The sequence below is a fragment of the Gavia stellata genome, chromosome 1, assembly GCF_030936135.1.
Source record: "Gavia stellata isolate bGavSte3 chromosome 1, bGavSte3.hap2, whole genome shotgun sequence".
Taxonomy (NCBI): Eukaryota; Metazoa; Chordata; class Aves; order Gaviiformes; family Gaviidae; genus Gavia; species Gavia stellata.
In genome coordinates, this window is record NC_082594.1 from 30,162,480 (window position 1) to 30,179,664 (window position 17,185).

At 38.8% G+C, this 17,185-nt stretch overlaps 1 protein-coding gene across 2 annotated transcripts in view; it reads right to left on the bottom strand.

The window, feature by feature from the left end:
* Nucleotides 1-17,185, bottom strand: part of RNASEH2B (ribonuclease H2 subunit B) — a 40,502-nt gene that overhangs the window by 12,432 nt on the left and 10,885 nt on the right. The window contains exons 2-7 of one of the 2 annotated variants that reach the window (XM_059820913.1): nt 15,278-15,349; nt 12,256-12,363; nt 9,899-9,975; nt 7,217-7,334; nt 1,408-1,472; nt 67-172 (exon numbers count right to left, since the gene is read on the bottom strand). In XM_059820913.1, the coding sequence (XP_059676896.1) occupies nt 67-172; nt 1,408-1,472; nt 7,217-7,334; nt 9,899-9,975; nt 12,256-12,363; nt 15,278-15,349 (546 nt within the window). Of the gene's footprint in view, nt 1-66; nt 173-1,407; nt 1,473-7,216; nt 7,338-9,898; nt 9,976-12,255; nt 12,364-15,277; nt 15,350-17,185 lie in introns of both variants that reach the window. The other variant, XM_059820906.1, reaches the window with a different exon arrangement.

The window sequence follows — 17,185 nt, forward strand, 5'->3', positions numbered from 1 at the left end:
CATTTTAGATTCTAATCATGTGTTTTATCTCCACGTATGCGATTTCACAAAAATGGAATTTCTTACCTTCTTTAGTATCTGTGATCTTCTTACCGCTGATAAATGTAGCTGCATGTACCCTTTCACCTACAGATATATTGTTGCTTTTAAGTGCTTTCACTGTTTGATTGACCTATAGGAAACCACAGAATGAAATGTCTGTATCAGTGTTGTTATGCACATGTTAATGCAGTGACAAAGCTCTTGTAATTTTGTTTCAAGCATATAAAACACTCAAGTTATGGACTGTGGTGAAATTTAATATACATTTGTAATGACTAGCATATGAGCTCAAAAAACCCAAAGAAACTAGCATGTCTTTGAACATGTTGCCTTGGCAACACAGTACCAGTTTTGCAGCACCCTAAGATGAGCTGAGCTACTCAGGTGCAACAGCCATCATTATGCAGGTAAGAAAAACATCTGCTCAGAGAACTGAAAATGCTTGATCTCAGCTGGATTGCAAAGGCAGTCCTGATGGAAATCAAAGATCAAGGACTTTACAGGACACTGCTATACTGGATCTAACAGAGAGGTAACTGGCAGAAGGTATTTCAAACAACGCAAACAGGTACCTGTTCAAATGCAAACATTCAGGTATTCATTGCAGAATAGATATCCCCATGACTCTTCATTGCAGAAAGTAGACCAGATTTTGTGCTTGCATTGACTATTTTAAATGACAAGGCTTCCTTGTACTGTGTGATGCATACAATCTTTTTATACAAAGTGGCATCATAGTAGGGGCACATATGCGTGTGCAAAATTAGATTCGCCTTCTTTATACAAAAACATAGACCACATCAAGCTGAGATATAACACTAGTTTACTTTCTGCATACTGTACAGAACTCTTGAACAGCGTGATTGGATCAGGATAGCAGCCACCATACCAGGACCATTCTGAGCGACTCTGCCAAAATTTCATGAGGAAACCCAGTTGTAGCACAAAACCAAGGCATTTCTGTCCAGCTTTAAAGCATGGCAGAATTTAAAAGTTGCAACAGTCAAAGCTCTCCTCTAGCCCATCTGTGAAGTGGACAAAGCAAAAGACAAGCCCCTTACCTTATGCAAAGCCTACAGAACACAGCGATAAGCTGAACTTCAGCTTCTTCTGCCTCCCCACACTCCATGAATCCCTTTCATGCCAGCCCCGTCAGAAAGAGAAATGTAACAAACTTGTCATTTCTCTAATACCTCATCCCATTCCCAAGTGCAACAACTTTACTGTGATGTCTGTCCTTCTTGGACAGGACAGGTAGCTTGAACTGAGGCACACCACATGGCTCAAATGCAGATATGGACAAGCTAATAAGCATTTTCATTTTAAACATAAAGCAATTTTGAAAGCAAAAGAGAAACACAATACCTTTTTCTTTAACCACTTCAGCGTCTTCTCTTGGCTGTATTTGTGGAATTTCTGACTGCCAATCTCTGAGAAAAAAGAAGTAAGGGGAAGAAATTCATGATTGGTTTGGATTGCATTTTCAATACATTTAAAATCTTTTAAGTTGTACATACAGCATGAAAGCTAATTTGTGGCTCGCACATGTTTGATATCAGGGCAGTAAGTTTCAAAAATACTGGAAATGTAGAAAAATAAACAGACTGAGCTGATATGCACAAGTCTGAACAACTTGACAATTCTTTAATTAGGCCCTAATCCAGCAAAGCACATATTTTATTTATTTTAATCTTGGGCTGCATTAATTCACTAAGACTTTTCTCAAGCCCTTGTCGCTTGCCAAACCTTCACTGCCCTGTGTCACCAGACTAGTCATTTTAACTACAGAGTTCACAACAGAAAACATTGGTTCCACAAGTGCTTTTTTTTTTTTTTTTTTAAACATAGTATCTTAAGTAAGTCTTTACTTACTGAATTCCAGCACCGAGTAAGGGGCCAGGACAGAGAGTTGGTTAGTGAACACAAACCATCCACCCTTTCAATAAACCCTTTTCCTATCAGTTCTCCCCTGTCACTTCAGAGTGACTAAAGCAGAAGTTTTACTTCTATCCCCCTTTTACGTAGTTTAATATAGTGTCAAAAGAAAATACAGAACCCAAAACAGGGAAACACAATCCTGTGGGAGGAAGCACACAATTCATTTATGATTTATTGAGCAACATAAATCAACTCAATGATATAAGAATTTCAGAAAGTGTTTCCCTTGTGATAACTAGCGTATCATGAACACTTGCTATTCACGTGGGATCAGTTATCTGGAGATACGTGAGTTCACGATGCTGAGGCAAAGGAGAGAGAAAATCACAACGGCTCATGGAAATTTCAGTATAAAAATTCAGTATTCACAGAAAGCTACATTTTGGAAATGGAATGAAATGCCTAGTAAGATTTCACAGGAGATTTTAGAGCCCACTGTGTTTCAGGTTTTTTCTGAACAGGTATTGCAGTAAGTTTTTATCTCCTGTATACCATTCCCATAAATACCTACATCTGTTTCATGTCATTTTCTGATCCAGTATCATATTCCAACACTCAGTTCATGGAGTTTCCTTCTCCCCTTGCAAACAACAACATATTATTTATGACTCCTTCAGCATTTCTTCTTTGGGGTTTATCTTGGCTCTTTCAAATTGCATACAAATAGCCAACTATTATGTGTTCTTTGTGTACGCATGGTAAGGGGTACGGTGAGGTCAAGGAAAGTTGTTTACAAGATGAAATTTAAATCTATCTCAACAGCTGTAGAAGAGTAAAATGCAAAAAATTCTTCAGAGCAAAAAGGAAAAAAACACTAATATACACTTTGCTTCATGAAGCCGATGAGTTGCAGGTAAAGTAATTAGCTGTGACATTGCTGGCTGCAGCCTTTAGGATTAGAAGCTTCTAAATGGCTCTGAAAGAAAAGAAGCCGAAAATGGGGGAGACTCTCTGGATACTTGAACCTGCTTCTCAAAGAGCTAACATGGTTTGGGTCCAAGTACAGTGAATATGATTCGTGGATTCCTCTCTTATCTAAGAAAGTTCGACGAAGGGACATCCTCCGGCCACCATCCCCCAACCCATGCTGAAAAGCAATTCTAGTCTGGATTCCCAGGCAGACTCCCCCACAACAGCATGATTCAGAGTGACTCAGTTAGGAAAAGGAAACGTAGAACTGTGAAGCCATTTTCATTAAAACATGTGAAAAATAATTACACTGAACCCTTCAGAGATCACTTTGTTTGAAAATATTTTGTGTGCTTGACAGTTTTGACTATTAAACTCTAGAAACTGACAATATTTGAGACCTCTGAAGAATTAAAGTGAGTTATGAAAGTCACAAACTGCTGACAAAAGGATTCAATATTGGAACGTGGCTTTAACATGTGATGCACATTTGATATTGGTGAGAGTTAGCGACTATGTTTGATAATATGAGTATATATTGGAAAGCCTTTTGTTCCCTAATGTGTCTGGTGCCTATAAAACTGGTCTGAGACATCTGGAAAGATTGGGTTTGAGAAATACAGATGGAATATAAGTGGTTCTACAATTAAATAATATGTTCAGCGATCGGGTAATCGCTATGTAGACTTGGAAGTTTCCCTGATGTATTGTTGAGCAAACTGCCTAAAGCACATTTTAACATCCATTTTCTCAGTGTTTTCCATAACTCTGAAACTCATATGGCCCCTTTTTTCCAACCTTCTGGGAATACAAGCTTGGCAATATTACTTAGTTATTCTAATCAGGTAAGTTTTCTTGGCTCTTCATGTTAATCACATCAGACAAGATCACAGTGCAGTTTTTGCCTTGCAAAATGAAACAAAGAGTAACACTCTAGAACTAGAATTCATAACCCTTTCGTAAAACTTTCTCTGTTGTACTTTCTATCTAATGTTTGAATTTATTAGCAAACAACCTGCTTCACCCAGATTTAGCAAGCTGTAACACACCCTTTCCCCAACTACTAAAGCAGGTAACTGGGAATTTAATCCAGCAAAATTAATTTTCAGGGCCCTTCAACACTGAGATGAGGGAAGGTGGACTTTCTGCTAATTCAGTAAGTGTAAACTGTGAGCACTCTAGGGTAAGAATTCGTTAGACAGATGTTAAATGCCTTAAGATTTAATTTAAAGTGAAATAATTATGTTGTTAGGTTTTGCCAAACAGATCAGAGCTGCAGAAGACTCAACACAACAGATACTTCTTGCCCTAAAGCCCTACTCCTTAAACAAGAAAGGCTACAAAGTGGACAACAGGTCTTAGAGCTAGAAAAGAGTACCTTAGTCATAATACTGGTATTTTTTACAGGCAATAAAAGACCTGAGAGTATGAAACACATAGAAGTGGACTGAACAGAAAGGTGATCTGTGCACGACAGGCAAGCAAGCACCAATGTGTTTGCTGCATAACAATATGCTTGGTGTTCTAAAAAAAAAGAAAGAAATCCTAAGAACAAGCCCCACTGTTACTTTCAACCCAACCCAAACAAGAAAACAAGCAGCAGGTACACGCAGGTACATGCCTAGGGACGTCCAAGAACATCACATACAGCTGGCGTGTGCATGTGTGTACAGCTTTAATGACAAAAGCAACTTTTACCTTACATTTCAAAACAAAAACCAGGAAGTGAATGTAACTTCTTTAACAGTTAATACCATTTTCTGGCAAAATGACACAAACTTATAGGTGTACATAATACATTATTAAAAACATCTGCAAAAAACCAAGCAGTAAAGCATCTTCACTACTGTCCAACAGAATACAATTTATCAGAGGATGGTCTGATGGGTAACAACTGCAAATACAATTTCAGAATGGATACAGAGGTTAGACCAAGATATAAGATCTTGTCTATAGCAAATACTTCTTTTTTTTTCCAAATTTTTATTTTGCTGTTAAAAAGGGAACATAAATACTGCTCAAAGGCAGCACTGTTGTTTGGAGGAAGTGCCCCTTCAGAAAAATAATCCAGACCTTGTCCTACATTCCTATACAGACTTCTTAGTTTGACAGCCAAGAGGATCTGGCACAATTTTTCACCTTTTCAGATGGGTACACAGAAGTTTAGTACTGCTTCTCTCACCCCTACCTCCTTAGCCAGTGTTAGACAAGTTGTAGGGCACAGCAATTGCCTAAAAGCTTAATAATAGTTTTTACTGGAAGTATTTATCACTTCATGAGCAGGCAAAAGTGGTTTTGCAGTTCAGATGTACTTGTCATAAAGAAGCCTTCTCAAAAGTCAAAACTCACCCAGAGAAAAAGGTTACCTACTCCCAATGATACTGAATGTAGCTAAACGTTTTCTGAAGGTTCTTTCGGAAATCCAGGATTATCACAGTAGCACATAATTCCAACTACTCCAGTCCCAGCAAGAATGTAACAACAGTCTTGCTGCCCAGATTTCCTGTTCTCTTGTTAAAGTGATGATTTTCAATGGAAACATGTCCTGCCCTGAAGTTCAAATTGATTTTCTGGGGGAAGCAACTGCCCTATATTACTGCATATGCATATCATACAGGAAATACTTAAACTTCTGCATCTAAATCTTTCAGGAAAAACTCACAGCCCCCCCGCCCTTGATGTTCTAAACAGCAATAACAAGGTCTGGTGCCTTACTTCTTAGCAGGGTTTTCATTTGTACACCACCTTTCCATAGCCACTTCCCAATTACCTGAATCACAGAATCACTAAGGTTGGAAAAGACCTGTAAGATCATCAAGTCCAACCATCACCCAACAACACCACGATGCCCATTCCCACAATGCCTTGTCCACACGTTCCTTGAACACCTCCAGGGAGGGTGACTCCACCACTTCCCTGGACAGCTTATTCCAGTGTGTCACCACTCTCTCAGTAAAGAAATTTTTCCTAATATCCAGCCTGAACCTCCCCTGGCGCAACTTGAGGCCATTTCCTCTTGTCCTATCACTTGTCACTTGGGAGAAGAGGCCAACACCCACCTCTCTGCAACCCCCTTTCAGGTAATTGTAAAGGGTGATAAGGTCTCCCCTCAGCCTCCTCTTCTCCAGGCTGAACAACCCCAGCTCCCTCAGCCGCTCCTCATAAGACTTGTGCTCCAGACCCCTCACCAGCTTCGTCACCCTTCTCTGTACATGCTCCAGCACCTCAATGTCCTTCTTGTAGTGAGGGGCCCTGTAGATCACCTAAATATTTCTTCTTATGTATATCAGCAACAAGGGCAGAGTGCTTCGTGAAAGCAAATTCCTAGTATTTCTGGCTTTTAATCTGTGTACCTCAACTCCTTAGAGGTGCTCTATATGCATATGGGTCAGACAGCTTAGCTGTTTTGCTCTGGGTGGTAGATTCCATGTTCTCAGACTCCTGTACCCATTCCTGCAGATCTCCATCTGTGTGTAGGTAAATCTCCATTCACCATCAGGAAGTCAGCAAGTATAAGAAGAATGCTCTTTAAAGGACTGAATATAAAAACTGAGGTCTTGCATCTTTTGCAGGTCTGCCAAGCTGCGAAAATTATGTAATGCTCCTTCCTCTTCCCTAGAAAGCATATATTGTCCTCAAATAAAATAAAAGCCCCTATACCAAAGGGAATTCTGGGCAAAGGTTGAGGAAACTATGTGCAGAATTGATACTTTGCTAATTTTTTCCATTTAGGTTTTCTCTCTCATACACTTATGCATCCCAATCAAGTTTTCTAATTTAAAAACATTAAGTCTTTGAACTCGAACCCACAACACTAAATTATGCAAAGCTAGAAAACTTGTGCTCTCCCTTCTCAGCAGCAAATTCTCTCTTCTCCAGCTTTTTTGTACTTATTCTTTGAATGCTTTGTGACAAAGTGAGAAAAAAAGCCAAATGGACAATGGTTAACTTCTTCCATACCGGACCATCCTACACTAAACAAAGAATTTAGAGAGATGTAAAACTTTCATCAAAAGGCAAAGAAAGTTCACAACACATACAATAACATCAAGAAGCCAGCTCTGATCAGTTTATCGTTTTCATGGTAACAGCAGCAACAAGACTGCACAAGTATTTTAGAGTTACAGCAGATAATCTGAGATCCACACATTACTATTCACAATACTGCAATGACGAGTTCTAAGCCTAAACTTCTGTTTTTAAAGTACAGCTTCGTCCAGCACCTTCGGCGTTTGGTAAAGCAAAAAACAATATTTAAATCTATCAAGTAATGAAGTGACACTAACAAATCTAGTCCTTTTTTTACCCCCAAGGCCCTTTTTTTCACCTTTTTCTTCTGTTACATGATGTATGCACTGTTTAACATCTGCACACTTCAGCAGCAATGGGCAGCTAGGGTATTCTGAGTCTAGCACAACTTGATCGAGTGGCTGGAACTTTCCTTGCTGCTGAAAATACATCAAAGGTATTATAAAAGCATTATTATAATGTTAAGACACATATACACACTACACATACATAGAAATATATATGCATGCAACGGCCATAGCTTTAAAATAAAGGATTTAAAGAAGATCGTATTTTGAATGGTAACACATGACACATTCAGAAACTGATTACAAAGCAAGCTATAAATATTTATTTCAAACCAGTAAATACCTGCAAAATGCTGAACTCTTCAATTACTGCACTTAAAAGACCAAATTTAAAACAACATGGGGAGAAACTAATGTGAAGTACAGCGGGTTTTTTTGGAAGATGACATAAGACACAGTAGTCAGTGTGTGCCAATAGTGCTTTAGACCAAAACCTGTTGGATTAAACCCAGTGTCATAACTTCCATTCAAATTTTGCTTTTCCTTCCATAAAGATAAATCTCAAAGGAACAGGGCAGCTTCTGGAACACAGTATTAACCTTTCACCTCTGCAAAGTCAATTCCAGTTTGGCCAGAGTATGTATATAAAGTGATTTTGGCACAACTTAAATAGCCCCACATATGACAGAACCATCAAACAAATTTTGCCGTTGCCAAACAATGCATAATCATTCAGCACGGTTTGGCACAACTGGCAGCCTTCCCTTTGGAAAGAACCTTTAGCGCATCAGTACAAAGACTAAGTCATTATACCGGTCAGCATGAAAAAAACCCACTTGGGTATACTGCTTTCATTATTAATTAATCCTCTTGCTAGACAGTCAGAGGCTTAATAAAAGTAACCATCCATTGTCAAATCACTATAAGAAAACCCCAAAAAACTCAAAAACCAAAAAACCCCCAGAAAGGTTTTAAAGTGTTTTTCTCCTGAAAAAGGAAAGGCACAATAACAATGTCAAAAAGAAGGTTATGAGATGCAGAAATAAACCTGCATTAAACTGTTTCCTACAGATAACTTACCTGCATGAACATGTTTGTGTCCCAAAGCAAGACAGCCGCATTTACATTGTGCAGGGGCACAGAGGCTAAGCCAAGAAAGCCTGCTGGATAGGAGACGGCTCTGCTCAGAAGACACATTAAGCAACCCTGCATTACACTATCAAAACCAAAGGATGGTGCAAAGGACAATCCTAAGATACCCAGCAGGTACCTTGATACTCATTAGTTCAAGCCGGAAGTGATTGTGCTGCATTCAAGCTGGCCTTGCATGAGGTATCTGCAACACAATCCTCAAGACTTCCCTTTACTGAAGAATATGCTAAATTAGGCAGGGCACTGCAGGAATGCATTTGCCCTGACTTAGGACCCAGAACAGCTCTATGCATTTATCTGGCATCATGCCTGGCCTAGAAAACCAGAAAACCTAGAAAACAATGTACCGAGAAAGTAAAGGGCAGTACAGGACTCTTCCCATGCACAGAAACAGCAGCAGTAGTTGTCCTTTACTCAGGCTACCTCAACACTCTACCACATAGACAGAGGAGATTTACTGTTTCCCCAATTTAAGTTTGCTATAAAGCTTTCAAAGGGATGCTGAGTTCAAACACAGCACAGTGCCTAGAGAACAAGCTGAACTATTCCTTGTGAAATGACTTCTTCTGATGGGCCACCCTGAAGCAGGAACAGACCACAGAAATACAGAATACATTTGCACATCCTATACCATAAATAATTTAAAAATAATTACAGAACAATAGGTTACTATTAAAAATGTGTAGTAGGACTTTACTTCTTCACTGTACAAAAATTCTTCTCCTGCATTCTCCATTTGCAAACTAAAGCAGAAAATAGCAAGCAACCTTATAGGAAATGCTTTTAGAGCAAAAACTTTAAGGATGCATAAAGTGAAATTATTGCCTCCATGAAACAAAAGACAAGGATCAACATTTACGTTTTATTTTATCCCCTTTTTTCCACAGGCAGATTATAAACAATAAATCAATAACTTTGCCTATGCCTTTTGATACACTTCAGAAATTTAAGTGAGGTTATGCCACACCCATGATAAATTAATTAAGCCATTTATTATTTATCCAACTTTTGGATACTTGATCACCCCATTGCTGTTCTATGATACAGCATCTCTAAAAATATTGCTTCTAAAAAGGCAATGTTTCCTTTCAAGTTCGAACTGCCACAGAAATGTTCCTTCTTCCTCCCCCACAGCATCCAAATTCTTCTTTCTTTTTCCCTTCTTTCCCAAAATGACTCATCTACTGATGCCTCAGAAAGGGCACTAGCTTGTTTTACTCTGATGACATCTCATAATTTTAAATTCAATAGTTCTAGGATAGGCTCTTACAGAAAGACAAAAGAGATTCTCTGCTTCTCTTAAAAAGGAGGTGATCAGAGTTTGTTGAGATCGCAAGCTGACTCCTGGAATATACTTTACTGTCTGAAAAACTTGATGCAAACAAAAATACTTCTAGGGTGGGTATCTCTGCTTTAATTAAATTAAATTTCCATTATTATGGAAGCCCCTCTTTGTAAAATTAACATAACTTCTGCCGAAAATTAAGTCAGAAATAACATTTTCTCCTGAGAATTCCAGTGAAAAAATAAAGTAGGCTTACCTCCTTGTCTGCCTTTATGAGGTAGTAAAGTATCAGAAATAAGGGGTCCATTGGTGTAACAAACAGCAGGCGCCCATCTAAGCGACAGATATGTAAAAGTAAGCTTAGTACCAACAGCCGCAATATATTGACCTTTTCTTTTTTTAGGACGTTTTTCAGGGCAAGAAGAGGAGAATTTTTTTTTCAGTAAGTATCCCAATATTTTAATAAAATGGGCAGGAAATTAGTATTTGTGATTTTATATTGAAAATACAAAAAGAACTCAATGCTCAACCCTGCCAAACCAAAGCACAAGCTCCACTGCAGGTCTGCTGGCTTCAAGCACTCTTAGTTTTGCCTTTTTCTGGACTATATTAAAAACAGCAAAATTGAAGCTGCCCTCTATTGACAGATTTGGGTGTAATAGAAATTTGTTTTGGGATACCAGATATATCCAGTATACTCTACCTCAAACACTGGGCAAGGCAACACTGTGCTGGCAGAAGAGGTAGGCAGAGCAAGAAAGAATTTCAAGAGCTAATTAAGTTAGATCTGCCTCTCATCTGTAAGGGGAAAATCTGCATGCAGTCTCCTAATAGAACAAAATAAACTTAAACAGATCAGAAAATATGGCGCAGTATGTTGTATTCAAAGTTACACACAAAGGAAGAACTTGGTCTCCCATTGAAACAGACACCTCTGCCCATCTGGAGCTCATTGCAGGACAATGGTTTAGTCAGGCTTTTTGTATAATTGTAGATAATTGGAAACAATGTAACACCAAGGAAATTCACTAATGAGACCCAATAATTGATGACAATTTGATGTTAATTAGCAAACCAAAAGCAAATAAATGTAATTTTTTTTTTGTTTTAAATCACACGATTAAGATAATTAAAGAAAAGGAAATCCTACTGCGATGGCCATAAAACTAACAAAAGATGGGGTGGGAAGAATGTGGTTTGGACAAAGCTGATACCCCATCTAACATCTGTATTACTAACATGATGCATTGCGTGAGGCAAAGCAAATATCAGGACTACTTACAAACATGAAAGCTTTGATAATAAAACTGGAGGGAAAAAAAACCTAGCCACTTTCTCAAAGCTTCCATTTAAATGCTTTTCATTGTACCTCCAGGAAGAGGTATTTTTATTTGTTCTAAAGAGTTCAGACTCACTACAGGTGTAAAGACCTCTGCCCTTCTCTACAGATAACAAGATAATTTGCTTTAACTGCAAACACACAGCTTTTTTGTGTTGTTCCTCCCCTGATCGTTTCAGACATGCAGCAGCCCTAACATTCAGGAACAATCTTTCCCCCTGTATCTTTTAAAGAAAACTGAGGTGATGATTCCTTAAGGCAACTGTTTGCCAAGGACCAAAATAGAGATTAGAAAGGGAAGGTGGGGAGAATACAATGCGGACGTAATTGGGAGCAGGGAGCAGACCCGGTCTTTTGGCTCACCCCCAGATGGAGCAAGGAAAAGCTCACAGACATACCACTTGCATTGCTATATGCACCTGCAGAGGATGTTTAAAAGTTAACGCATGCTTTGGGATATTACCATTAAAGAAGGCATATGTCTGGTGAGGTTGTTTTTATTTATTACTATAAATGGTCTTTTTTCTAGTTGAAAAAGGACAAAATAAATATACCTTCATTTCCTGAATTAATAATTTTTGCTTGGTCTATGGACATGCTGGCAGAGAAACACTAGTCCAATGACATCCTTATTGATAAAGGATTATTAAAGTTGTCACAAGCAGTTACATAAGTTTCCTCCTCATTTTCAGAAAGGCGAGCTAGGATCAGAGAATGACTGGGATGGTATAGACAGCTCACCTCAGATAAAACACTGAACTGACACCTTCAGACAGCAGGCCTATCCTCAGATCCCAGCACTCGCACAGGGAACTACAGTGGTAATTAAAAGAAAGCAAGACCATACATTCCAATGCTTAGAGCTCGAACAGAGCGCTCTGCTTAGCTAGCTAAGGCCTTCCAGCCCTTTTTCCCTCCCATAGGATTACACATATTTTACTTACACTGAGGACTTGCTGGTCTGATTGACAAGGAAAGCTAAGTATTTTACGGCACTTCAGTTTAAATACAATTGAATTACTTACCCCCTTCCTCAAAGACAAATGAACATCTGTCTAATTGAGGCTGCCAAAGGCAGCCTTTTAAAGAGAGACCACAAAGCCCCCAGCCCTGGTTAAATCCAGATGGCAAATGAGCATGTCAGAAGGTGGGGATGTGATGCAGCATGCCTCAAACAACTAGGAAAAACACCTGTAAATTTACTAGAAGAGAGAGGGAAGGTCTGTGTATGAACATTAGTTACAGTTGGGGGAAGGATACCTTATATTACTTACCTTGTTGAACAGTCTGACCTATAAACCAGGAACGATATTCCTCATGAAAAGCTTTTACTTCAAACAGCTGCTGTGCACCACTATTGAATAAGTAAAGGGTTGCTTCCCCTGTTGAAAAGAAATCTGGTTTGTGTTTGTAAGCTTTCACAAAAATCAAAAGAATACCCAATACGTCTGAAGAATGTGCCTTATATACATACAGACACACAAACATACACACATTCTACATAAACTCACTACAAAGAAAGCTCAGACAAAGAAAACTATTATTTACAGATGTTCATTTACCAGCTCTATAAACCAAACTGGATTTGAATCAATAAATAAGATGTGTGAATAGTTCATCTTACAACACAAAGCCTTTGATCCGAACCCAAATCAAAATCACTCAAGAAACCAGCTTTCGTCTGTACTGAAGGAGGAAGGTGGAAAACAAGAAAATTCCCTCTCCTTCCATCATGTTTGTCTCCAAGATATCAGAGTCTGGGTTCGGGGACGAAAGTCTCAAACCTTCAAGTGACAATTTGGAATAATTTTTTTGTGTGTGCATCAAAATGGATTGCCTATGACACAGTATGGATAGACAAATAAGGTGAACAAGGAAGCTAGAAGAAGTTGCTTTGAAGTGCCCATCAGAATCTTGATAGTTTGGAAAGGAAAAGGAGAGTGTTATTTTAGGCCACCCCATAGCACAGCTCTGCCGTTTCACATTAGTGCTGGGTTATAATGAAAGGGTGACAAATATGTTGCAAACAGGATTGGCATTTTCCATATCTAAAACAGAAAGTTGCCAGAACTACAGAAGGGGCCACTGAAATTTGGTCAGCTGAGTCTGTTAGCTGGACTGGTCCTGTCTTGATTATCAATCCATCTTCAAGGGACAAGAGCAACTACAACATGGCAGTCCTGCTCAAAACACATAAATTGCAAAGCTGCACTAACTTGCAGATCACGGGCTGGCTCAAAAAAGTCTCAGTGTAAGCCCTTGCAAGCTGATGTCAGCACTGCTGTTCTCAGTCTGCAGAGATCCCTAGGTGCGGAGGGAGGTCAGCTAAAATGGGCAGACACATCTCTTCCCAGAAATGACTAATAATGCATTTTTCCCCCTTTATCCAAAAGGCTGACCAGATGTTTAACCTCACCTAAGGATATAGTTTCAGTTCTCTGAATTTTTCTTTTGGGTAGGGGAGGAGTGAAGAGTAGATATAAGGGGGAGCAGAGGTTTCAATCATTACCATGTGCTTCATGGCAAGGATCTACACCATAGTTTGATCAGCACCAGACGTCAAACTACTCACGGAAGTGCTCAATGAACAGCTTAAGACTCCTACTAGTGAGCGCGCTAGCCAAATATGGTGGTGAGCTATGAAATCTTGGGAAAGGGACCACTCCTATTGCCTAACTCCAGCTCCTTAATTTATTTGCTTGTTAAAAGGACAGGCACCACAGGTTCCCAACAGTGTCGTTAGACAGAAACTCTAGGGGATTGAGAGAGAACCTAGGCAGTTTTGCTCACAATTTTACCACTTCAATTAGTTGCTTAAGTCTTGTGGTATGGTTATTTCCCTTCTTTTAGTTCAGCACTTTGAAAAATGCTTCTTGTGGTACTTCGGAATTGCAGGCTGAACCCTAGTTTATGGTCTTAGTAAGGGATAGAAATTTTGTCCTTTTTACCTGTCTATAAAAAGGACCATGCATACTTTTATTTAATAAAGTGGTTAGCATGGATTCTACAGTGTGCTGAGTCCTTCAGCGCATATTTATACAATACCTGGCATCAACAATTCAGCTGTTAGACCCAAACGTAAGGAAAATACATTAATAGGGTGTTCTCAGTCCTTCCATTTTCAGACCCTATACTTATAATAGGCTACATAACTGAAAGTTTATGCAGGTCTATAAATACACTCCTGTAAATTCTAAAGGAACACACCCAGGCAATCATTGTACTTCAGGTTTGCCCCAGAAACCTTTCCCAAGATCTCTGATTCTACAAGGTAAACAGATCTCTTCTTCCACAGAGAAGAGCAAATTAATATCTATGCTTTTAAAAACATAACAAATTAGAAAGCCAATATAATACAGCAGGTGGAAAATACCTGTGGCTATATATTCCCACTGTAAATCTGAGCAATCAAAAAACAGATATCATGATGACTGATTTCACATTCTGTCTCTATTGTTTTAATTGTTTTCCTCTTTCTAGAACAAGTAGCAGTTACTACATTGTGACATTAAAATGAGCAGCGGATTTCAAAACAAAAACATACAACTTAAATCTATAGAAAACAAACAAGCTTATGAAAAGAAAAAAACAGCATGAAATGTGTTTTTCAAATAAAATATGTTAACCCCAACAAAGGCTTACTGCAAGTTTCTGTTGCAGTATCTCATACTCCAATTATTACTCATGTAATAGTGACAAATCCTTGACAAAAAGAACAATCTGACTAGAAGAAAGTAACTGTGGGACGGTGGTGTCATTATATTGCCTGTATTTGCTGGTCCTCCCAATGTATTTTGAATTCAAAGTGCCTTATCATCTATTAACTAGAAAAGAGACACCACCACTTGGACCAGGGAAAGAAGAAAATTAGATTTAAAAATGAGAAGACTCAAAAAGCTTGGTAAGTATAACTGAATTACTTCTTCTAACTCTGACTATTTATGTTATAGCATAAGATGAATGCTATGAAGCCTAAATTTGGATTAAAAAAAAACCCAGGCTCAACACCCAACACTGTAAGCTCCCCAAAACTAATGCACTTAAAACCAGAACTTAAATTACACCACTTTTTTGTGCTGCCAATATTCATGATGAATAAACAGTTCAACCAATTAAAATTATAAAAGAAATCCTAAATGTTTGTGCAGCATTAACTACCTGGCATCACCAGCAGTATCTTTGGCACATAAGACTTAGACTATTATCATTATTTCAGCTTGCAAAATATGAATCTTTTGGTGGTGGAGGGAATCAACCAGAACATTAACAGGCTCATGTCACAATTCCAAAACTTGCCTGTGCTTGGATTGCGTAGTTTTGTAAAAAAAGGTTCACTGTCAGGTGTCTTAGGGGGGTCAGTAGCAGCCTCTGTAGGGGGAGAGGAAAAAGTTAGGAACTTGTAAATTGAGAAATATTTCACATTCTGCCATGCTTCTCCAAGACATTCAGAATTAACTGGACTGACACTTTTTGAAAACTCACTTATTTTCTGCCGAAAAGTTATATGCCTCAGCCCAAATTCATCCTACCTGATCAAGACACCTAAATTATGAATCCAGACATTCTGGCACTTTCCATCTGCCACAGGAAAGATACACACCTGGGGATGATTAAGATTTTGAAAACCACTTCTCCCTAGAGAGCCTCAGGCAAGAGAGCTCCTAAGTTTGACATCTCAGTTAAGTGAGATGAACTGATACGTTGCCCTGATTAGCCACAAAGACAATGAGAATGCTTTGGTAAATTAGGCCAAGCACAGTGTGGACATTAAAAAGTTAAAAATGCAAAAGGTAAAATATTTGTGGGAAGAAACAGTGGCCCTCTAAAGCTTTCAGGAAGTCAGATTATGCACGAATATGGGGCAGGAATTGTCCGAGTGGTTGTTACTTCTGTGAAAAATATGCACACTTGTTTATCTGTTATGTATAATCTTGAAAAATAAAGAGTGCATTTAATTCCCCCACAGGAAAAAGAAGCTGAGAGAATACAGCACCTCTGGCTTAAGCCTCTGACAGTTGTTCTCTTTTCTGTGTCTTTAAGCAAAAAAAGACAAAAAGCAGAGCCACAAAAGTATGATTTCTCTGTGAAATTAAAAAAAAAAATTAGAAAGGAAACAGCTCCCACAAGGATGCTGATTCAAGTCTGAAAAAACATCTACAAGGATCCCCAGTTAATTATATTCTATCCAAGTTCTCCTTGTAGGGGAAGTCTAACTTATATTTATGAAAACAACTTCCCACATCTGAGTGAAGAGCAACATGACAGCATCATCTTTTTTAGCCTGCACACTGCCAGTTCTGACCCAATTCCTTTCATATAGGCATTCATCAGAGCAAGGAAAATTACTAAAGCATTTCACATACATAACCAGTATCCAGACCCCAGAGAATGGACTGACAGGGATCAGGCTGACGTTTGTGTTATGGTGCTGCTGAGGAAAGCAGAGAGGAGCAGCAGAGGTGGGCTGCAGAGCTATTCACAAGGGAGGCTGTTGGAAGGAACAGAAGTGCCACATCATCTATCCCCTTTCAGCAACATCCAGGAGGTTTGTGGAGAGGGAGATAGCACAGTTCTTTTCCATGGAAAACAGGGAAGTAGGAACCTCAAGTACAATCAAAAATAGCAGTCTTCCACTCTGGCTGGAAGCCTATCCCCAACACATCCAGAAAGGACAGGTGAACTTCTCACAGGCTGTTCACTGGCACCTCAGTGGCAAAAAAAGCCCCAAATAACCCTCATCTTTCACATCCACTCCTGGTTTTTCAATTGTGTCACAAACAGAAATTACCCAGATAAAGACATAAGCAGGGCTTAAAAAGCAAGTGCATTTTGTGATAAAAGTGTTGGAGTATAATAGTTCTCAGACTGGTTCAGAGAACTTAGTGATTTTCTTCCCCTGAATTTTTAGCTGAGCTTGAAAAAGTGCTTCAAAAAGTTTCAATACAAGTTGAGGATTTTTAATGGAAAAAGTCCGTATTTGCTAACCAGGCTTGCTTCATATGCTGATACATAAGCACACACAGTTCTCAAGCTACATTTGCCCTGGCAAAGGCAAACTTCAAATTTCTATAGCTGCGTATATTTCAATTCTTGACCACAGTTTAACATTAGTGTATTTTTTGTTACTTTTTAAAACACTACAGTGATTAATGACAGTGAAAGAAACACACTGCATGTGTTTACTTTGATGTGTTTCATTATGAA